This window comes from Phalacrocorax aristotelis, chromosome 7 (assembly GCF_949628215.1).
Source record: "Phalacrocorax aristotelis chromosome 7, bGulAri2.1, whole genome shotgun sequence".
In the NCBI taxonomy this organism is placed as follows: domain Eukaryota; kingdom Metazoa; phylum Chordata; class Aves; order Suliformes; family Phalacrocoracidae; genus Phalacrocorax; species Phalacrocorax aristotelis.
Window position 1 is genome coordinate 18,136,372 of NC_134282.1, and position 24,108 is coordinate 18,160,479.

A 24,108-nucleotide genomic window follows, 5' to 3' on the forward strand; every position below is an offset into this window, starting at 1 on the left:
ACCTCCCACTAGCTGTCATGTTTCCATAAAGCACTTTGGGGGACATAGCATTTCTCATTGCTTTGATGCAATTCCCCTTTCTACTGGAGAAACGGTCCCTGCTGTACAAGGGCAGCTTCAAGATCTTAAGAGTTGCTGCAGCCTCACCTTAACTGTTTCTGTCATGAACTGTGTTCTCCAAAATAGTCTGAGCTCTGTTACATGGTTTATTTTGTCCTGTCAGACAGACAGACCGCAGTGCCCTGGCCAGCAACAGCCCTGGAGCATGTCTGTTGCCAGGTTTCTTCACTTATCGTGTCTTTTTCTTTGTTCCAGATTTTTCCTTTTTCCCTTTTTCTTTTTGCTTTGATAACTTTTTCTCCCAAATCTTCCTGAGGGCCTGGTAGGGGCCAAGGTTTCTGCGGACCATTGTACCTCTCCACCAGGCCTGCAGCTGGAAGCAAGAGAGGGGGAGAGAGAGGTCTTAGGGGAAATCACTTGCAGGGGTACCTGGTATAGCTCAGTGGCCAAAGCGTCTCCCCTGTGCTCCCCACCCACAGGAGGGAACCCCTGGCCCACGTAGCAGCAGTTGGGCCTATGCTGGTTATGCTGAAGGTACTCACAGCTGGCCTGGGGTCATTTGTTGCTGGTGGCGAGGGGATGAGCAGGGGACCTGCTCATGATCCTCCCTGTAACACCCATGCAGTGGGGCTAGTGTGATGAACACAGCCCCATATCACTCAAGGAGACTGGCTTCTCCCCTTTCACTCCCTTCTCAAACCTGCAGCTAGCTGCTGGCTTTGTGTCTGCCCCAGAAGAAAGGGACAGGCGTTATCTGTCCTTTGTGTGTGCCACACCACATCACCAACTTTCCCAGGCCATTTTCTGCCTGAACAAAGCCTGTGGTGCAAGGGCTTAACTTCCAACTGCTGACGGAACAGCACCGCCTCAGCTTTGCTTCCCTTTACCTTCAGGATGCTCTTCAGCTCCAGGGCATCCTGCTCTAGTTGTCGTCTTCTAGCCTCCTTTTCTGCCCGGTCACTGATGATGGTTTCTTCAAACATCTGGCACTGCAAGACAGCACAGGGGTGCAACAGCCACATGAAATACACACCCCCTAAATGGTAGGGCCAACCTTCCTGGGTCACTCTGCCCAGCAGCTTGGCAGGCCAGGGCAGGGCTCACCCAGAGCCTGGTGCAAGGAGCCTTCTCCTCTGGCTGCCCACTGGTCTCATCCTTGCTACACGCCCAGCCCAGCCAGGGCTGCTCCAGCCTATAGGCCATGGTGCAGGTCCCCACCCTGCGCACCAAGGAGCTCCCTGGCAGCCCAAGGGTAATGTGTGAGCACGGACCTTCCTCCCCACCTCCTTTATTTGACCTTTCCTGAATGCAGATGGCAAATGTTGCTCATTACCACCATCAGTCTGAAGGCACCAAGAGCTGCTGCCAAAGTGAAACCTCTCACGGCCTGGGTGTAATTAACCCTCTGATCCTGTGCTGTAAAATGGCTGTCTGATGGCGTCTCAGGCAACAGATGGTGGTGGAAAGGACTCATGCTCCCCTGGGTGAGGCAGCAGATGATGTACAAACACACTTGGGACACTGAGGTGACAGTTTGTGGAGTGAAAAATTAGCCCACGAGCAGGGAAACATCTAATTCAGTCCCATCATCTCAGACCCAGTGACAGTAAGGAATGATTACAAGTTAATTCCTTCTATCTTTAAAACACCCCTTTTTCTAGACACATCTCTCTGCCCTGTGTTGCCTGCTCTGCTGTGCCTGCATAGTTGTGATCAGAGCCCAGCAGTTAACCAAGAAACCAATATGGAGCAGGAATGGAATCAGTTCCCTTATAACAGCACTGTGCAGCTGTGAATGTGCGTCCGAAGGAAGGGATGGAGCTGCCTTTTCCAGCCTCAGCCTGGCTGTTGCTAGAGGGAGCAGATTTGTTCAGACTGAGGCAACTACCTAAGGTGAGGCATATTGATGGAATGGAACAGTGTCTTTGCCCATCACAAAGGCTGTCAATAACTCTCTGATTACTTGCTGGTATTTGAAAATACCTGTAGGGGAAACATCATCATCCCTCCTCTATGTCGCAGATGGCAAATAGAGGATGACTGCTTGGTCCTTGTCTTTCCAGGACCAGGACTTACAGTCACACCCTACACCTCAAGATTATTGATTTTTTGTTTTTTTTTTCCATGGTCCTGGTTCCTTTTCTGAATGAGCTTAGGAAAAAGCCAGGATGCAGTTTTGCATGGCTGAGCACTGAGATGCTGCTGATGTCTTACCTCCTTGGCGAGCCTCTGCAGCATTTCCAAGTTGTTTGCCTTTGATGCTTTTAGGGCATCCAGTTCTTCATCTTTAGCATCTGTATCATTTTCATACTTGTCCACCCAGTATTCCAATTTCTCTTCCACCATCTGCACAGGAATAGAGGGGTGCTTAGCATGATACAAAGAGTACAGAGGGGAAAGGTTTGCTACTGCTATCTGGCCAGCTTTTGGGGTGGTGGTAGGAGTCCCATACATTTTGCATGGTCAGTGTTTCCTTCTCATCTAAGATCTGAAAGGATCAAACACTTAGGGTAAGTGGTAAGTAACTGGCGGCTCGCAGGCCCCTTGCTGGGGGTTCACCATAGGAGTGACAGCACTGGAGTAGGGATTAAGAGAGACTGGGTTGCGCTTTCAGAGGTCCATGAAGAATGGAGAAGCACTGGGGGTTAGTTTTACGGACAGTCAATCCTGGTGAAGTAAACGACAACCAGAAGCTCTTCTTTGTGTGTATACAGAGGGAGGAGGCGTTAAGAAACAGAATTTGACAGTGAGAAAGATGCCTGACTCCCTGCCCACTTTCTGGATTAAACTCAGTGCACCAGGAATAAGGTCCCAGGGGACAGCACTTGACGCTGTTTCAGGTTGTGAACTTGGCTTTGTCTCACTCATGAATAGGGGGGCAGGTGTTGCTGAAATAGTCACCCAGATGACTTCCTCCCATTCACGAATAACTTCTCCATAGCAACAACCATGATTGCTTGCATGGAAAATAATCTGAGGAAAAGCATCAATCTCATTACAGTATCACAGCTGGACACACAAGGGAAATGGGGGCATGGTCATCCTCTTTTCTGTGGGGCCCTGTAAAGCCACCAGCTGCTGCCTGAGTCCAGAGAGGCTCACACTTCGCCTTCTGGGAGAGGTCACATTGGCCGCAGCTTGTACATGGGAAGTCCCCTCACTATGAAGCCTTGATCAGACTAAGGTTCTGGGGTATGGAGGACACTGTTTAATTGCTCTCAAGATACAGCACTTCTTTGCACTCAAATTTCATTTTAAAAATTTTATTATTTTCTATTAGATTTCATACTGGCAGTGATATTAGGCACCCTGCAGTAGTACGGGTTTTATTCCAGCCATCTGGTTTATGAGCTGCTTTCTAGCGTTATTCACTGCAACGGGCACTGCTGTTGGTGATAGGAAAGCTCTGAACCTCTGGATGAACAGCACAAGGACATTCATGATGGTTTGCTTCTGAAAATGGGTATAATAATTGTGAGTTAGCAGGTTTCCAACCCTGATTCTTCTTCAGATCAAAACAAGTCAAAACTGGGCTTCCAGGTTGCGTCATTTCCTTCTTAGTGCCCCGTCTGTGCAACGCTTGGATCTGTGAAACTGTTGCCCTCAGTTTGTGCAGTAGCACTCTTCACTGAGTCACTGGGAGCCCCAGCTACTGCCAAGGTAGTCTAAATAAAATTCCAACTAGGTGAATACAACTATCTGAGGGAGGAAAAAATCTGTAACACCTGAATAAACAGTGCCAATCATTACATGAGCTCTAGTTTTAAGGAAATGTATCCAAGTGTAGCAAATCCTAAATCTGGGAGAGCTGGGTTAATTACGATTTGAGGATACGTAGTCATTCAAACAGCAGCAATCATGAACCTGGTAAATTTGATGGAGCAATAACTGGTTTTCTTTAGGCACTAATTGATGCTACAGTCTCTGCCAGTTGCTATTTTAAAGCATTAGCAGACAGTCACACATACCTTATGGTGTTGCCTGAGGAAATTTTCAATCTCCATGTGGACTCGAATCTCTTCATCAGTTTTGCTCCTCAACTTCTGTGATCAGTGCAGACAGAAAACACAAGAGACAATGTTAGTGCACACGTGTGCAACACATGCTGCTGAAAGCCAAGCTGGTGAGCAAGAGTGCAGGAGCTTTCTGGGTAGTCCACAGACATTTTTCCCGATGACAAAATTAACCGAGGCAGTCCTTGCCCCTGGGCCATCCATGTAAAAAGGACAACTATATCAGACCTTGATCAGTCAAAAAAAAAAAAAGCAAGCTTGCAAAACCAGCAGTTTTCTAGTCCTGCTCACCTTAAGGCCACACAAACAGCTCTGTCAGCATAATGTGCTGTGGGCAATGCTGGGAGCTCAGGCTGCTTATCTGGCTAAACAGCCTTGTAACTACACCCTTTGGACATGGTTATGGGTCTGCTTCTCTGATGATGGTATTACTTTAAGCAGTCCCTGCCTCCAGCCACTGTCTCCTGCAGCCGTGCTTTCCATGCTGTTTGCAGGAACACACAGAGAAGCAATGGAAGAGATAAAGATTTCTGACCTGGATGAGTTTCCCAATCCAGTTCAAACGATTGTGTTGGTGGCTGTGATGGAGAACAGAGAGGGCATCTGGGGAAGGAGGGAGGACTCTTTCCTTACTAGCTGGAGATGCCTTCCAGTATGGGCCATGGCGAAGGGCTTACCTGAATTTCCTTGTCCAGGACATTCTCTGCATTGCTGCACTTCTTCTGGGTTTGGTGGACCTGGAGGTCGGTGCTTTTCTTCATGTAGCAGCTCTCCATGTTCATTTTGGCCTTCATCTCTTGGAGCTCATCTTTGAGGTAGACAATCATATTATCACGGTTCTAGTGGAGAAGACAGAAGCAGCACAAAAGCAAGCCTGGAGGCTGAGCTCAGTTCTCTGTTTCTTAATCTCTCCATTCACTGATAAACTCAGGAGAGACAAGGCTATAGGCTTTACACTTTCCCTGAATGTTGCCTCATTTCAGCCTCCACTTCAAAGGGACATTTGATTTGTTACCTATACAGAAGGCAATAAACCCAGCGGGGAGGAGTAATTACCTCTGGAGAGGGTGGAGTGATGAACAGAGTGGAACAAGAAACCAGGCCTTCTGGTCTCTGGTCCAGGAACAGATTCAGGGATGCTTACTCTAAGTGTGAAAGAAGCCCAATAATTTCAGCTGCTTAAAGTTAGGCTTTACTAACCTCTTGGATTAGTCCATCTCAGTGAGTGAGCATCTGTAAGACGAGGATAATGCCTCAGCCCCATATACACCAAAGTCTGATTTCCTAAAGTATACTCTATTCCTTGGATTCAATTTTTTCTAGTTATGCACAATTGTATAAACTCAAACATTAGAACAGGTGAAAATCTGATCTTGACTCACTCATATGTTTAAAGAGTTCTTTCTTGAAATCTTACCAGGTAGATGGTGCCCGCTTTGTTATAAAAGCATACACCCAGGGCGAAGAAGAAGTGCCAAGGCAAAGCTGGCCTTGAGCTCCCAGCCTCTCCCCATGCCTTGTTGTGCAATGGAGCTGAGCTTTCCTGGGGGAATTCTGTTCCCAGGAGCTCCCCCATGGGCAAGAATCCTGAGCCAACGTGCCCTGTTTGTCCGGCGTTTTGAGTGCACTCAGGAGGCAAATTACATTTGCTTGATTTGGGATTGTTGTTTGGTTTACTCCTTTTTAATTAATTTCTTTGAGTAACAGATGAAAGTTCATTAATCTGGGGCTAGAACTTGGAAGAACTGCCTGTAAAATGAAAAACTCTAGACTTCTGTATTATGAGTTAAAAAGGTCATCAAAGCCTCCTGTGCAATTATGCACAGTCAATCTTAATGCCTCTGTTTGGTGCCCGATTGCTCCATAACAGCCTTTCTCTTTGCTTTCCTGCCATGCTATGGTGGGTCTGACGTTCATCAGCCAAACCTTGGAGCTGAAGATGAAATACCAAAGTGCCGGCATTTAAATGTTTTGAAGCCCACATATCTTGTCTCTGAAGAACCCTTGCATTCCTTAGCTGTGTAAACATGGAAAAATGCCACAGGAAGAAGCCAGCTCAATAGCTCTGTGTTTAAAAGCCTCTGCAGCGTGACTCATTTGGAAAAGGTTTCTTATAAGAGTTTGGAACAGTTAAAAGGAAAATCCTTCCCTCTGCACCCGTTGTTGGACATAGTTAGGAAGAGTAAAATGTATTTATAAGGCTCCGGACAATTAGGGGCCTCAGCTGATGCTGTTTTGTGTGTTTAAAATTCATGCGTTCACATTTTTTTGAAGGATTCCAACACCAGATACTGTTTTACGGCCATACCACCATATGACTGTGGACAGCTATGGACATGACCTGTTTGTGCCCTATTAAGGTTTCTGGTAATGGCCTTTATTTTCCCTGGTATGAAACTTTGATGGGCATTGGGAGGGGTTTTGCTCCTGTTCATTAGACACAGGAGGTAACTGTACCGCTTTATTTTGAGGTTGTCTTCCTGGGTTGTAGTGGAATCATGTCTAAATTGAGGGATCTGACAGAGAGACTGGGGAGATGCTAATGAAAATCACCGATGTTTTGTGGCGTTGAGGCTCAGCAAAGCCAAGCATGGCTGATGTCAGTGTGGTAGTGCTGCCTGCTAAGGATCTGCAAACAGGTTAGAAAAGAATGGTTCAGTGTAGGTTACAAAGTACTCAGATATTAGAGAGGTGGGGCAGAGCATGCACACTTCACCAGGTTATTTTCTTTTTCATTTCATATTTTAGTAAAGCAGAGGAAAAAGTGCTTTTGATTCCAGTGCCGGAATTGGGATGGGGCCCATCTGCTCTGTTTGTTTTCTTTGTTGTATGGCATGTTTGTGGTTTGGATTTGGTCTGTGGTGTTGTAAAACATCTTCGTTAGAGGTGGGGAGTCTGGGGGCTTGGTTACACAATCCAAAGCAGACGGGGAGTGAATGCAAAACCCCACGGGTGGTTTACAGCAACATATTCACTTGGTGAGGGAAAGTCGGCTGCAGGCGTGTGGGCAGCTCCTGCAGCCCAGCTGATGGACCTAGTGCTGCAGAACTGGGGCACATTCAGTATTAGGCTGCACGGAGAAAATGCAGCAGTAAACACCTACAATCTGTGGGCACCATTTGTAGAGTACACTGTTCCCTGGACTTAGGGGCAGGCACTGGGAAAATGAGTTAATATTTATTCATTCTGGTTTATCGTCACGAAGGTCCCAGCCAGGACACAGAGCACTTTCATAGTTAATGCAGTAAATCTCTGGGATGCTTATTTGGGATTACTTCAGCGTTGAATCTGCCAAACCAAAGATGCAAAATCATACCTTATGTGTCCAAAACTATCACAAAACCAGCAGAGACTGGGATCAAAACCCAGGAAGTAGTAGTCAAGAGCCAGCCTGCTTTGCAAGCAGGTAAACAAGCTGATTTTCTCTGATCTCTTGCCTCGCAGACATCAGCTCAGAGACCTGTCTGCTGCTGTTATCCGGTGCCATAGGAGCCTGCCCCAGAGATGCTGTTTGGCTGCAAAAGCAACTGCACTTAGCTGGAGAGGGTATGCACACTCCTGTATTCTCATTTACTTCAATTTATCTCTCTTGCAAGTGCCACCAAGATCTCTCGGCTCTTCCACAGCAGTTAGTATTTACAGTCACTTAAAATACAGCTGGGTACAAAAATAGCAAGCAGGAGTAAACAGTCTGAGGAATTCTCCAGCAGTCAGATAAACCCCCTGCCGCCAGAAGCATACCCAGCGCCCGCCATTTGGCAGGCACTCGGAGGGGGCAGGGGAACGGGTGCTGTGCTATGTGCAGGCAGTGAGCGTGCTGGCAGAGAGCCCTGCTGCCTGCTTCCTTGCTTCCACACCGAGTGCATATGAGCTCAAGTCTCTCCACTGGCAGCTGCAATATCTCAGCTTGCAAAGCCTGAAGATATGCTTAGATCTGCACACCTGCTGCAGCCTGGACTTGCTCCCCCTGAAATCACAACGTGCAGCCCTACAGACACTTCAATAAGTCCGTACATCTCTGCCCCAGCTGCCAGAACATCCCCATGCTCCACACCCCCGAGAAATGCCTCAGCCAAAAGGACAGCAGGCCCGGAAGGTCACCCAGCTTCGACACAACAGCTTCTGCAGCCCTCTGCTAGCTCACCCCCAATCCCAACTACCGCAGGAGCGAGCTGCGTGAGGGGCAGTTTGCTGGCAGAAGGAGCAGACCTGTTGGCAGTGGCACTCTTTTGAAAAGTCCTGTCCCTCTGCAGCCAGGTTTAGATCTAGTGCACCCACTCCGTGTCCTGCTGAGCTGCCTTGGGGCTCTGCCAGCAGTGGAATAGAGTCACTCAGGAGCTCAGGACCATCACAAACTTTATGCCTTCTACTATAATTTCCTGGTGCATTTCTCCAGTAGAAACATGCACCAGTGGACATGTATATATGTTTAAACCACACCCCCAGAGTGCTTCATTGATGCATTTGTCTTCCTGGGAGAGGATAAGGGAAGAAAGATGACAGGTTTTAGTCGCACTACTAAAAGCACTACCGAGTGGCGCACACATACAGTGGAGCTGGGTATGTTAGGAGAGACCCCACATAGAATAAAATTTATGGACCTGTTTTCACTGGTACCGTGGTGCAATATCTTGGTTTTCTGTCTGGTAGGTAGCCTGCAATGTTACTGCTTGTTATAAAATTAAGCCATGACTTGCACACATGTATGGCATGAGTATACCACAAAACATACAGGACATAAAATGTCTTTGGGTGAATAACAATGCAGGAATTCTAAAGCTTATGTTTCCTAAATTTTTATGTTAAACTGTATAATTCTATGTGATATTAACTTGTTTCAAAATCTGTACAGACTGCCATAACTTTTCCAGGAAACCGACGAAAGTGAATATTTTTGTACAAACTAGAAAATGAACACTGCAGCAGCAAACGGAACTCCTGCAGCCAAGCTAGAGCTGTCAGTGATGCTCCTGTATGGAGGGGTAGGAGCAAAAAGAGACCGATCATTTCAGCTCCTTTAGAGACATCAGTGCTTTCCAAGAGGAAAGAAAACAAAATAAATAAGAACATTTAGCATTTGGTTTGTGTTCCATTAGAAAGAAAAAATGAGCTGAGCAGGCTAATACAGCGTTAATTAGCTTCTCATTAAGAGGTAGCAAGGATGAAATTACAAACATACAGGCAACACGCATGAAGCAAGGACCGTGTTTTTCTGGTTCCATGGTTAGATTTTCTCGCTTTTGTTTTCTCACCCACTAGACTGGAGACAACCATGTAGGCTTTTGTCTACAGGCCTGTATTATTATTGTTCAAAGTACTCCCAAATCAGCAAGCTGTATTTCTGTTTTTAATTAATTGGCAAGGTGACAAATCATGCAAGTGTCTGTAAAACTGCCTATGGGAAAATCCCATATGAAGCGAATAGAAATTATTCTCCCTTGGGAGAGAGTGAGACACCATTATTTTTGGCACAGGAGGAAAGCAGTACTTGAAAGTAGTCTTGTCTTTGATTTGTTATCAAAGCTGAAACTATAAGGAAGCCCAGAAAGGACTTTTAAGCTGTAAATATGAAAAAAAAAATCCCAGATGAGTGCAGATCCCACTTGATGAGGCAAAAAGCAAGAACCTAATTAGCAGACAGTACTGAAAAAACATGGAGAAGAGCAACCTCTCAGCACAGGAGCTACACACCTTCTTATGACTGCAGGAGGTAGGAAAGGTACAGGGCAGGACACAGCGAAGTGCCCAGCCTGACTGCACAGTGCCAGGCCATTGCTGCTAGTGTGAGACAGGATGATTGCAGCCCCCTAAACACCAGTCCCTGGGAAGGCACTAAACCAGAACTGGATATGTATATTGTGTGTACAGATACTGTGAGGTTTGAGGAGCACTACACAGAAGGAGAACTACCTCATCATATTCACTAGCTTGGGGAGTGGGGGAACAAGAGCTTCCCAGGAGCTGTCAGAATCTGACTGAGAAGGAACAACATGCAGAAGCAAACGAACAACATACCGTCTCTGAGCCTGACAAACTATCCAGCTTATTTCATTTAACTGCCACACAGATGTCAAGGGACCTTTGGGTTGTCCCACAAGGCCGGGAAATAGGCTACCATGCCATTTCCAGTGGCAGTATGTATATATTGAGGTATACAGTTCCCCTTTTCAGTCCTGGCTCTGTCCTCTACATCCTTGAGATGTTCTGTTCAAATCTGTAGGGGGAAAATGTTCATCTGTCATTTATCTTTTAGCTTCCACAACTGTTCTTTATTGGTTTTTCTCCTAACTTGCTAACTTTCCATTTTCTTCAGTGAATCCTCTTCTTTCTTCTCTCTGTTATGTCTACAGTTTTTTCCAGTGTTCTTTTCATCTTGCTATACTTCCCAGTGTACGTTACACATTTCCAGGATCTCTGCTAGTAGATGAGTACTGACCTAAATTATTTTTCACATCTTGTACGTTCCTGCTTTCTTCTTTGTTGTTCTAATATCTCCTCTGGACTTTGGTGTTTCATAAGTTATAGATAGCTGCACACACTACCCGTGCCAATAGATCCTTCTTGTTCTTATAACCATCCTGTGTTTACAATTAAACTTTCCACTCCATATGCATCCAGGCTGCCAACACAAAACCTTCATGTTCTATAAACTGTACTTCACCACCATGTCAGTGCCTTAAAATTCCTCCCTGTAGCCAACTATATCCTGGCTTGATTACTGTCCACACTTTTGTCAAAAGACAAACTTCAGTGATAGTGATTGTTTCCTCAGATGCCCTTGCTGTCCTCTTGCTCAGTAGTGAACCAACCATCAGATTCTTGTTCCTTCTTCCAGTCCTTGTATAGCTCTGAACCTGCCAGCCCTTTGCTTGTTTTCTGTCACACGCTCTTTCCTGCCTCAGCACGTCTAGGCTTTGTTTCCATGTTTCTGCACAGAACTGCATGTGCTTTTGCGCTAAAGCATCATGAGCACCAAGTCCGAGCCATTTGGTGAGCATCAACGTGACCAGTGATATGCCAGTCAATTGATCTGCACTTGTGTAGCAAGTCTGACATGTCCAGAATGCCCCAGATATACTGTGCATGCACACACCATTTGCATGCTGCAGACAGAGGGCTGAAGCTTTCCAGAAAAATCAAGTTGACAGAGTATATGCAATAACATTGATCTACCCTTCTGTAAGACTCCCAAGTTTGGGATTCTCTAATTTCAGGAAGCCTAGAAAAATAGATTAAAATAATGACATTTTCCCCAGACAAAATTGTAGGAAGAAAAATGACATGCCCCTATGCCAGATGTCTGTCTTTCTCACTCCCTCATCAACACGCTTTCTTCTGTGCCAGGTGTCACGTCTGCATGAGTAAGTATGACAGAACGTTAGATACTGCTGTCTGCAGGTAGCCTCTTTCCTACTGGCTGCAGATGTCTGTGCTTTGCCACTCCCAGCAGTGGTTTTGGGGTATTCTAATTTGATGATGGGCTCTCATGATTATGAGCATTCTGAACTCCCATTTGAAAACCACTGGACACTGCTCTTAAAGTCATTAGCAGGTCTATTCAGAATACAAATCTTTATTGCAATTATTCTGCTTCTATATTCCTAAATGATGGATCATCATACATGCCACACATCCTCTCATCTGAGTGCTAGTTCCTGGGCAGCAGAGGTGAGCTTGCTAACAGGCTTCCCCCCTGGCGTGATGCCCAGTGCTAAGTGATCTCACCTGAAGTTCTATTTCAGTTTGTTTCTTGACATCTTGCAGCTGTTTCTCGAGTGACTTTATCTCCTTCTTTCCTTCCTCCTCCCTGAAGAAAAATGGGAAAATACAATCCCTTGAATATATCAAAAAAGACAAGAGCTGTTTACCTAGAAGGGGAACTTCCTGTCTCCTGATACATTGTGGCACCTACCTGAACACTGCCCCACTTATCCTGCTCATTCAATGAGTTTCTAACAGCTGAATTAAAAGTGCACACAAAAGCTTGGCCTGCTTCCTCAGACCAGCAGAAGGCAAGCTGCTTCCCATGCTGAGTAGCAAAAAAGGCATTCATCTCTTAACTCTGAGCCTTGGGGAGCAGCACATCTGCAAGTCAGAAACAGAGTTTTCTCACCAGAGCTAGTGACTTGCTAAGTAAATCCTAAAAGAAAAGGTGCACAGACTGAGCAAGGAAGATGGAAATTAAAGGGAGAATGAGCCAAAAACCATGGGATGCTCTTGTTGAAAGCCTGGAGTGGACTCAAAGATGATGTGATTCCTATAGCAGAGAGGGATGATGCCTATCATTGAGTCACAGTTTCTGCATTTCAGGCAAAACTCTCCCTGATTCTCTGCAGAAGCATGCCTCATCAGCAGGCAGTGCCAAATTGTGTAAGTTTCATTATATGCATGGAGAGTGTTTTTTTCATATCACACTTAAAATCCTTCAAAAAACACTGCCTCAGGTTCTGAGATCCATGAAGGGATATGAGTGAAGGCCAAAAGCTAGAGAGGTGTTTACCTGTATAAAACAAAACATATGCTGTAATGTTCTAGGTCTTACTATCTTATTTCACTTGGAGTGCTTTTCTAAGTTTTTATGCTTACGATTTGATTTAAAGCCAGTAATTATGTCAGTTGGTACCTGAGACTTTGTACCCTGTCCCAGCTTTACAGTCAAACATGCATTTCATTTTCAGAGTCCTTAGCTGGGTGACCGTGATGAACAAAAGCCCTGATATGGAGTTCCAGTCTTACTGCAGACTGCTTTCAGACTAGTCTATAGACACAAAACCAGACAAGTATATATCATATTGAAAGACAGATCAAGTTCATTCCATGAAAAGAACATATAGTAGAACAGACAACATAGTGCCTAGATATGATTGACAGAATGGAATAAAAAGGATTATGTCCTTTCCAATTATAATTTGTCTGCACCTTTCCACCTTCCAGTATTGGATAGTTATTCCACAAGCAATTGCTGCTTTCATTTTAGCTTTCTGCCCTTTCCATGGATAAACAATAAATTCCTTGGTTTTAGACAGTGAAAGAGTTGGGTTTCATGCTTGAAATTTCCCTGGAAGCTGGGGACTTGCCCTAGAGGCAGACCCCTGAGCCACCACCAGAGCTTTTCCAGTAAGTTCGACTCATGACAAACCTTGACTTACAGCAGCTTTGCTGCCTACCCTAAATGATGGGCCTGAGCTGCTGCACAGAACAAAGTACCTTTAAAATGGTCAAATGCTTCTCTGATGACTGCTATTCTCTCTGACAGGCTTGGGGTTGAAGCAGAGCTTGCCATGCTATAAAAACCTCCAAACCTCTAGTGCGCAGAAGTTTGAGCTGAGGAATCACCAGTTTCAGCTGAGATGATAACAAACCGTACCCTGTAAGATTTGGGACAGAAGAGGATCTATAGTGCAGTGGCTGGTGGATTAGCCTTAAGTAAGACAACTGCCTCTGTCACCATCTGTGCTAACCCCTCACTGCTACTGGGAAAAGGGAGCATATTAGCATATGGGCCAGAGCAGATTCTCCTGGGCATCACATAACCTGAAGACCATATGTTGCTGGCCCTGGTTTGAACAGATTCCCTGTTGCTCTAGCTTTCACTGGGGACAAGAGTTAAAGATCAGGGAGCTCCTACATCACATTATGTTTTAATTGATATGGGGCAGCATTTGCATTAATGCAGACACTGGTGTCCACTGTGGTCAAAGCTCAGGCAATTCCTCGTTCAGATCAGTACCAGAACCATCAGTTATTTCTTTCTGAAGGGGAAAAAAGTGCAGTTTGTAAAGCAGACAGAATAATTCAAGTTGAAAAAAGTGAAATCCTTCCTGTATTTTGGTGGGGTTTTTTTGTTTGGTTTTTTTTTTCCCTTTTAGCATGTACTGAGCAGGAATGGGCTTTGGCTTTTAGCCATTAAGCAGGGAAGTACTGAATACAACACTGACCTGATGAGGATGTCATGAAACTTGCTCTTTTTTGCTTTCTCTCTCTCATTAGCTTCTGTTAGGCTATTAAATGTTCCTGATTTCTGCATGTTTGTCATAGTGACTGCAATTACATCATTTGCATACTGCCTGCCAGGAAGAAAAAGAACACAACAGTAATTTATAAGTGTGATACTACAGTGTCTGGCACCTTTACAGCTAAAAAGGTAAGGAAATAAAGGATCCCATTTCTGTTCTTACGTCCTATGAAACCCAGCAGTGCTTCTCCCATGGTATCTGCTTCTTGTACATCTGGAGAACTCTGTGTTAGGAGTCGGTTGAAGTTTATAATTTAAAAATGCTGCCCTGAATGTTACTCTAGGAAATAGCAAAGAGGCACAAACCTATCCATGCTGTGCCAGACTGTGCTGCCATTAGGAAGAAGGGTGCCAGCCTGCAGTAGTGATGACAAATAGGAGGATCTAGGAAAATGAGACCTGGGGCTGCAGACAAGTGTGCCTATGAAGGGATATCCTGGTGCCAAAATATCCCAGTACGGCCCTAAGCCAATCTTAACAAATACATGGGCTTGCCCAGTTTATTGAATTTCATGGTGCATGCGGTATTTATATTTTAGCTGCCTTTTTCTCATTTGTGTTAGGATCTTCTTTAAGCCCTTTGTTGAAGCAACATTAAAGGACAGAAGCCAGGATTCAGAAAAAATATATACTGAATGCTCAGCTCCCCAGTCTCTTTTAAACCAAAGGCTTCTGATACTTCTGCAAATCAAGACACTGGATTAGGTGCAGGAATAAAAATTATTAAGAAAAAAAAAGAAACTCTTTGTTCTTTATTATCTGTTCTATAAAGGAAAATGGCTGTAGATGCCATAGAGGCTGTGTGCCCTGCAGAATAGCTGAGTTCACATGACAATGCTCAGATCCCACTTTGCCTATACATATCTGCTAGGGGATCCTCACTCCAGATACCAGAACATCAGCACTGGCTAGTACCTGGCATGAATTCCATCCAAACAACCATTATCAACTGGGTACAGCAGTACACAACAACTGGGTACACCAGCAGTGGGAGAGCAGGAAGCTTGTAGTTTTGCTTTCAAGAGATAGACTGAGAACTTTACAGCTCTGAGCATCCCCCACAGTCATCGTATTAGTGCTTTACTCACCTGTCAGCCTGAATTTTTCTGAGATTCTCTACAGACAGAGCCAGGTGTTTCATGGCCCGGTTGGAAAGACAATGGGTACTCTTTAGACCTTCAGTTTTCCCCAGCTGCTGCTTGTGTTTGATGCTTTTCAGAGACGTGGAGGTAACTGTTTCCCCACTCCCTTGCCTTGCTGACATAAGCTCTTGGTAGTTAATGTCCAGCTCCTTCTGGGTCTCTGTGATTTCTTTCATTTCCTGGATGCCAGTCTAAAAGGGAATAAGGGAGAACTGTTTGCACATTGGGCTGTAGAAATAAACCCTCTGCAACATTATGTGAGAGGAAGAAAAATTAATAATGAACTAGAATGAAGCTATACAAAGAGCAGTTGATAGTATATGTTACATTCTGGAAAGAGTAGAAGAGCAGAAACATTTATCTTGGTTAGCTTTGAGCATGCCATGTAGGCGTATTAAAGTTTATGGGATCAAAAGTCCTGAAGTGCCAGGACTCGAAAAGTCCTCAAAAGGAGAATCCGTCTGCCCCAAGAGATGACAGTTCAGACTGTGTCATTCCTGACATGTTCTTAATGACTTCCATCAATGGAGACTACACACTCTCCTGCCAGTCCAGCATGTCACAACAATCTTTATCATAAGAAAGTTTTTTTCTCCACAGCTGCATCTGAGCCCCTGGGTTCTTGTCCTAGTCTCTGTAGGCACAGAGAACAAATCCTTCTGTCCTTCTTTGCAGCAGCTTTTATGTGCTGGAATACAGTTAGCGTGTTTCCCCTCTGCCTTCTCTCCATCTTAGCCATTTCCCACTGCTTGTCACCATGACCTTTCCCTACGGTATTATTGTTAAAACAAGAGCTGAGAAGTGTAGAAATAAAAGTGATAGACATCAGCTATCTGCTTAGCTGCCTTTTTGAGAAAGTGAGTGCAGAGGAAGTATAACATGAATTCAAAGAAGGAATTCAAAATATTGGCTGCTCTTTTCTACATGGAAAGGTATATTGTGGCCATGTATAATTTTATTTTAAAAGCCCCAGAAAAACAAAAGCACATTATAAAATCAGCTGAAGCCTTGCTTCTAGGAATTTCTCTGCTTTATGTGCTGTGGGTAAGAACACAGGTGTATACACTGGTACATGGAAAGAGAAAATTTTCTTGCCTGCGTACCAGCATTTCTGTGGCTGAACACAGTAACAGTACCACTGAAGCCAGTAAACACAGTCACTGCCAGCCCCATCCTAGTCCATAGCTGCCTACTCCCCACCCTGGCTGCCTGGGGGAAATGGATTAGAGAATGCACTGAGCTGAAACATTTTCCAGCAAAAAAAAGAAAAAAAAACACTTTATTTTTAGCAGCACTAGTTCTCAGTCCTGATCCCTCCACAACCACACATATGTTGGTGCCAACACAGCACAAAGGGCAGAGCAAAAACAAGAGGTCAGGGCAGCGACTGTCTTTGCCAGTAGTACTTCCCAGAAGTTACTCATCAAGCGAGGCTCTGTTAGTAGTCTGCGATGCTGTAGTCCATGAGGGCAGTGTGCAGGGCACTGCAAGGGGTTGCTTCCTTCTGAGTATCTTGGACATCTCTGGATGGGATGGATCAGCCTCTGGCAGTGCCTGACTCACCGCTGACTACAGAAGGAGTCTAAGTGACTGCATGCTTAACTTTTGGACAGTAAAATTTACATTAAATGAAATGCATGCAAAGTATACAAATGAAAATTACATAGTTAATTAGAAAAAAGGGTTTAAATAGTTTGCTGGTGATGGCTGTACTTCAGAAAGAACTAATTTTGGCAAACAAGCTCCTTTAATATCATGTAGATTTTATGAATGTTCTGATAGATGTTTTTTAATGCCTGGGAAAGTTCAAGACTGGCTATAACTGGCTTGTCTGTAAACAGCAGGGACTTGCACACTAATAATTACCAAATAGCTATGTAAGAGCAAAGAGTAACACTGCATGTGTTACCATCTGTGTAGTCTTCTAGTTGTTTATCTTTTGCTAGTCTGTTAGCCCAAAATTCAGCAAACAGAAAGACTTTCTTCCTCTGGGGGATGCACTGCATGAAGCAATGTACAAGAGTCCCTGATTTAGAAAATCAACTCGAAAATGTCATCAACTGAAATGTAGATGTCAATCTTTGAAAATGTCATTGATTTCTTTGACTGACAGAGCTCCAGGGTGCTTTTCAAATACAGGTCTTCTACAAATACAATGATAATAGCCAAATGTAAACTAAGAAACGGGGAGGAGTAGCAGATTACAGAGCACCAAAGTTAGCAAGTAGCATCCCTAAGCCATTTTCTTCTTTCTAAATTGTTTCCTTCTCGATTTATTTTGGCACCTTTAAGAACACAAGTAGGGTTTATAGTCCGAAAAAAATTGTGTTTTAAGAAGTGACTTGGTAAAAATGAGCATCTGTGATTGAAGAGGAGAGCCATGGTGTTTTCTCTATAATTTAAGTGTACCTTTAGTAGCTCTGTCAACCTGAGCCTGTGTGTCTGAAGAAATACAACTCCTACTGGCCTAGAGATACGGTATTTCTCTGTGGTTTTGCTGCTGACACTTAAGAGGTTTCCCACCCAGGTCTGTGAGAGAGAAGCCTCCCCTGGAAACAGGTGAGGCTGGCTCACAGGACTCTCTGAAGGGGAGGAGTGCCCTCTATTGCACAGTCTGAGCATCGTTCACGCCCTGAAATTCACTGTAACACCAGCTTTGGCTGTTTGCAATGGATTTTTTTTAAAAGAAGGCAGTATAGAAAGAAAACACGTAGAAAACAACACATTGATTTACCTTCCTCTTGCATTCTTAAGTGGTATAATAGACAGAGTGAATGGCATTAGATCTGAAAACTCGGATCCCAGTTTTTATTTCCATGCTGGTCACACTTTTTTGAGTTCCTCTTAAAAATGGTTTTCAAACCTGCTTAAACTGGAAAAAGCCTGCTATGTCACTTAAAATATATGACAACGGAACGTAGAACCATTTACCCCTCAGGATGGTCCCATCCCGTTTCCTATGTGTCTCAGCTACAAGAAATACCACACCTTCCTCCACAGCAACAAACCTCTGCCTGAGCATTAGGGCTTCTTCTCTGTTCTTTATATTTCTGCCCAAACCTTCTTAGTTATGATGCCTATTAGAAATCAACTAATTAATAATGGTCATTGAGAATGGGTAGTTACTAATATATTTTGAAGTGGAATCGTCCTTAATTCATTGTCTGTGAGGACTAAAGGAACTTTAGCATGGACTTAGAGATGAACAGAATTACCCTGGTTTTGAGCATTTTCAGATATCCTATTTGCCTGTATTTTTAAAATAGCTGTGTATCTACATAAGAACCTAGATGTGTTTTGCTTCCTTTTCCCTAATCCTTTGGTTGTCATCTAACCACCAAGATTTTAAAATTATAAGCCCAGGAACCTCATCTTGGGTCAGTAGGGTCCTTTGCACAAAGTCTTGACAAAGGCTTCTCAGTGGTGCTGCGGTATAAATACTAAAATTGGTCACGCATGCACCTTTAGTGTGTTTCTTCACCCAAGGGTCATGGACAGCTTAGCATAAAAAATACCTCAGCTGATTTTTTTAAAATGCTGGTGGAAGACATAAAACCAAGACAAGAAAAAAGATGATATATTTCTTTTAAGCAGGGAGGATAGAGGCACATACATGGCTGAGGTCTGTCTTGCCCTCATATGAAACCGGCATAATATACCCAAGAATTGAGAGTTGATCAACACAATTCTCCAGCACAGCAGTAAACAGCAGAGCTTCCAGATGAGTGAATTTTTCCATTTCTTTAGTCTCTGTGTTCTTGCTAAGAGGAACAAAGACAAAAGATACCAATGAGAAGGACTGATGTTAGTAACATCAGTTAACAGTAGTTTAAACTAAAGGTAGACCTGAAATAGCCTTATTCGCAGCCTTTCATATACTTCCCTAGCTTTGTTTATAGCCTTTCATACACCGTTTATAAGACGAACCATGCTCTGCTAATGGCTGCATGCAGGGACGGTGGGAATGTTCAGCTTTCACAAAACAAAGGAGGTCCCGGTCCCTCCTACTGTCAATCTGGGTAGATGGGCTGAGAAGGGAAGGGATATGGTAAGTACAAACTGGGTGAGGTGGGCTCACCATTCAGTTCAAGGGGGAGCAGTGTTTCATTGACAGACTCAGTTCTTTGGGAAACAGTGGAATGAAGGTGCCTTTTTAAAAGGAAAAAAAAATCCACGTGCCTTATAAAATCTCAGATGGTGAACCTTCGTGCTCTAATATTTCCTCATTATTACTGTGTAGCCTTAACATTTTTATGATCCCAATCCCCTCAGCAGGAACAGTTACCACCTTAGATGTTAAAAGTCAAACAAGAACCAATATCTGGACTAAGTAAACTATCTTTAACATTCTGTGCTGTTTTCTCTTAAATGCATTTCAAATGTGAAACAGCTCTGATGTACACTTAAGCATCCCTTTGACTTGCTTACAGACGGAATATTGTGAAAGTGCATCTATGGAACAGTGTAAATTCACTCTTAATCCAAATGAAATTGGTCCATTTAGAAGAAAGCATAAGAAAACACCTACAAAACAATGGAGAAATTCTCTCCGATATTTAATGTTTTGGTAAGCCATTAGACATTCCCTCCAAACCCTATACTCACAAAACAGATATTTTCTGTATAACACCTAGCACAACTGGAGTTTGAGATGACCGAGATCCCTAACCTCATTGCAATGGCAGCATCAACGCCCACTAACAAAAATCTTCATTTGGCTGCTATACCTGCAACTGGATTTGTGCCATCTGTAAAACCCTTGAATAAACATATTCTATGTCTGCAGAATATTACAGTCCAATCTGTAAGGCATGCCAAGGAAATACATTAGACGATACCTGTTAGCATGATTAACAGGGTAAGACATGGCCACATTCTATGAAAATTAAAGAGGTTTACAGGCAGTTATGCTCTAGATCACTGGAAATCAGTGATTTTTCATAAGCAATGTTACAAGTATTTTTAAAAATGCATACTTACTATAACCTCTCTGAAACAGTTACCATTTGCCCTCATCCTTTTTTGTTGTTTTTGTTGAAGAAAATACAGTGATTTATAGTTGGAACATTAAATTAATTTCACTTGGGCAGAAAACATGGGTCACTTTTCAGTGCAGGTTTAGTAGGTGTCTATTAGTGTCATAATAGGTAAAACAAACAGAAATAACTTAGATTTTATCTGTCTGTTTCTTGATGTCCCTGCCTCTTGCAGTAAGTTGTTTAATACAACATGTATTGAAATGTACTGTCCTTTGTAACAGGACATGGCTCTCCTTGCACGTAAGACTACGATTGAAAGCTCAGTGTGCGAGTGGCACTCTTTTTCATGACAACTATGTGTATAGTCAATGAGCCTGGAATATTGCTCCTTTCAGCCTAGACCCTTCTCTTTGATTAACTGAAGAATATCTCAGAATGCAAGACTACCAGGTGCAGAGTCTTGCATTAAGGATTTTCACAAGAATTTCTGCTATGAGGTCAGGAACACAGGGTGGAAGAGAGGGTTCAGGGGTGGAGTGACTCCCATGTTATGAACCACTAATAATGCAAAGTGCTATGATGTAGCAGGACTGGTATTTTCAGCAGATATATGGAAGTATTAGTGCCGCCACATAAGGCATCAGTAAAGCTCAGATAAGGCATGGTGCATGTTTCTAGTTGTTTGTGTTAAAAAACATGCACAGGTACAGAAGAAAACTAGTGGGGTGTTCATTGGAATAGAAATTCTGTTTTACAAGAGGTTAAAAGAATTGAGGACTGAGATTACTCTCTGTAAATACACAGGAAGAGTAGATACCAGGGAGAGACAGAGCTATTTAAGCTAAAGGATAATACTGGGCCAGGGTCAAAGGAGTACAATTTCCCCTAAACCAGCAATTATGATAAGGTTTCTAACTTCTGGATGGATGAAGATATGGCCCAGCCTTTCAGACAAGATAATGGCAGAGGCACCCTAAATTATGTCAAGAAGCAGCATGCTTAAATCATGGCAGGAAAAGATAACAGCAAAGGAGTGATTCTGAATATTATCAACATGTTCACTATCCTCCTTCTACTATTTAGGCTGACTTACCTAATTAATCCCACTGTTCAGGGCTGTTGGTGATGACCCATGACTAAGAAGGAACATATTTCCTCCCTTCTGAGACCTTTTTCTGTCCTTTCTGTTAATTATATTTAAAACATTGCTAGAGCTTGACATAGGGATCTGGTAATATCATTACAAATGAAGACATAATAATCTGTATAATAAACTAAAAGCATCACTTTTCCCTTTTTTTCAAACTTGGAATCAGTGATGGAAGTGGAGACACACAAATTAAGTATTTTTACATAAAGTCAGCCAATGTCTCTTTCTAGTCAACAGGCACTAGTAAAATAATTTTAAAATGTTTTACTCATTTTTACATCTATTAGACATGGAGTCCTAATGCTAAAAATATGTTGAAAAAAGATTTGTTGTGGGAGAGCTGTGGCAGATGATTACAACAGCATTCTGGAAACAAGAAATATCACTTGCAGCTCTCAGGAAAAAGTGACTTATTTGGAAACAAAGGACAATGCAATAGCTTTTCCTCTATCCCATCATCAGCAGAGAGGATTAACTCAAGATATTAATGCATGTTAAGAAAGCTCACCTCTGGAATGTCTCTCTAAAGCCTGCTGGTTTGCTCCTCCTATATATCACGTCTTATAACCATATACTCACTCAGCAGATGCACGTGCCGAGCCAGTACACTCTGGGCTTATGTTGACTTGGAAGCAAGAAGGCAACTGCTCTCTGGGGCATTAAGAAATGCTACAAATAGTGAGCTGCTTTCCCTGGATTTTAGCGTTAACACAGTGCCCACGGACCGTCCTGATTCAGCCATTGGCATCGACCTTAACCGCTGCACTTTGCTCAACTCCTTCATTAAACTTTATAATTAAAAAAAAAGGACGTATGTGAAAGATTCAGCTTCCCCCAAGAGTTTAGGTTGACGTTCTTTCCCTGCTGATCTAAAAGGAAAGAAAAACATACTGAGAAACAATTTTTAAAACAACTGTATAAAAGGTCTGGCCTCCTGTTCCTTTGGGGATTGTAACTCCCTCTGCTGTGTGAGAGTCCTGGATGCATGTTTCTCCCATCCTGCTGCCTCATAAACTAAAATGGCAGCATTTTTGCAGCATTCCTTTTAGTCAGTTAGGGAGATACTGATGAATTCCAGTGAGAAAATTTGAAGCTGAGAATGTCACATCTCCTTTAGCTCTGTTTTACAAATGACTGGCAAAGAGAGATTCTGAATAGCCACAGTGGCAGCGGCTGGGCCATAAATCAGAAATACCTTTGTTTTTACAAAAAAAAAAGTCTCTTAAGGAAGCAAAGTGGTTGTGGCCTTACAAAACTCTGCCTACCACTACAAATGTCAAAATATAAGTTGCTCATTAAAAAAAAAAAAAAAAAGTATATTTGTAAGAGTAAAGAAACCTTGAAAAGCTGACGTAATCTTGGTTTTGGCTTAAAGACGCAATTTAGCTTTCATCCTGACTGTAGAGAAAGACTTGGCTCCTGCCCTCTGAGGCTGTATTGATGGGAACTCAGGAGAATCGAGTGCAGGAATGAAAGACATGGTGCTACATTTAGCTCTGTGTCCCATATGGGACTAGATCTGTATGGGACAGGAAAAGATAAGATTTAGGGAGCGCTTATTGGCTGTGGCATCTCTACTGCTGGAAAACAGAGTGTTCTGGCAGGTAGTTCATTCTCCTCAAAGCAGTGATTTTGTCCTTTCTCTGAGCAGCGGTTCCCTGCTCACATTTGATACTGTTAACCAGGTAGATTGCTCGGCATTGCTTTACCTTCTACCTCTTCCTTGAAGTAGTAGCTGACAATAATTTGGAGAATTCATAATATCCTATCCCTTCTCTGCTCCTATTTCCTAACAATTTCATCTAAGAAAAAAAACTCTGCTTATACACGCTTACAAGGCATTGAGTGCTTCTATCCTGGCCCAGCAAAGTACAGATACACTTAATTCTCCTCCTGGATCGGGAATCTAATTCCTCAGTCCAGATTCAAGCTCTCTGAGCCCAGCTGATGACAAGATGAGTTGATTTTGCTCCTGAAATCCAGTTTTTCATAAAAGCACTCTGGGCATAGGTTCAAATGCAGCTTAAGACACTTAGGAACAAAGTTACAGTGAAAGTCCGGACAGCCAGGGCACATTTTGTGTTGGACTAGTTCCTAAATCACTTAAGGCACTCTGAAAATGCACCTATATTTCTGGCTACATGAGGGCAGTGACAGAAATTGGGAATGAATGACCCCGACTTGGGAAAACGGGTAAGTACCTGCTTTCACCTATTCTTATTTCGGAAAACACAGGGATGGGAGACTTCATTACAGGGATTTGAGCGTAGAAATACACGTTTTGTATCAGCAAAGCAGTATCGGGAGTACAGTAAATGTTGAGATGATTCACTAATTCAGGGTGAGGAGGGAGGCAGCCGGACAGGGCTCGGAGAGAAGCCACCAGCAGAGGAACCCAGCGCCCTGGTCACCCCAGAAGCACCAAGCGCTGCCCCCCCTCCCCGCCGCCCCCTCGCAGCACTCCTCGGCTCCTTCCACCGCCGCGGCCGGTTCTCACCACCGAGCTGCGGCCGCGCCCGCCCCGCCGGGCCTCCCCTCAATCTCCGCGCAGGGATCTACCCGCTCCCACAGGGTCCCTGCTCACAGCGACTGTGCCGGCAGTACCGCACCGGGCCGGGCCCCTCTGCCTGTCCGACCCCCGCCCGCTGCCGGTGCTGGGCCCGGCCCGGCCCTCACCGGCAGGCGGCGGCGGCAGCGGCAGTGCCTGCCTCCATGGCGACCACCACGCTCCGGGGGCCTCGCGGGGCTG

At 43.9% G+C, this 24,108-nt stretch overlaps 1 protein-coding gene across 6 annotated transcripts; it reads right to left on the reverse strand.

Moving 5' to 3' along the window:
- Positions 1-193: 193 nt before the first annotated feature.
- Positions 194-24,093, reverse strand: DRC9 (dynein regulatory complex subunit 9). Of its 6 annotated transcripts, none has more exons than XM_075099042.1 (10): positions 24,036-24,093; positions 18,844-18,991; positions 15,177-15,421; positions 14,012-14,140; positions 11,799-11,880; positions 4,751-4,912; positions 4,029-4,103; positions 2,275-2,406; positions 948-1,049; positions 194-433 (listed from the first exon to the last, which is right to left on the reverse strand). In XM_075099042.1, exons 1-10 carry the CDS (start codon positions 24,071-24,073, stop codon positions 290-292), a joined length of 1,257 nt encoding a protein of 418 aa, XP_074955143.1. In that variant the 5' UTR covers positions 24,074-24,093; the 3' UTR covers positions 194-289. The 6 variants fall into 6 exon arrangements, with proteins under 6 accessions (XP_074955143.1, XP_074955148.1, XP_074955147.1 ...); XM_075099047.1 differs by having other exon boundaries at positions 18,890-18,991; positions 24,036-24,090; XM_075099046.1 differs by having other exon boundaries at positions 18,890-18,991; positions 23,944-24,090.
- Between the last annotated feature and the right edge of the window lie 15 nt (positions 24,094-24,108).

Coding starts and splice junctions, on each gene's coding strand:
- DRC9 (XM_075099042.1), bottom strand. CDS start 24,073: ATGGAGGCAGGCACTGCCGCTGCCGCCGCCGCCTGCCG. Junction 1,050..2,274: donor TGCAGAGGCTCGCCAAGGAG/GTAAGACATCAG, acceptor GCTGTCTTGCAG/TGCCAGATGTTTGAAGAAAC. Junction 434..947: donor AGCTGAAGAGCATCCTGAAG/GTAAAGGGAAGC, acceptor TCTTGCTTCCAG/CTGCAGGCCTGGTGGAGAGG.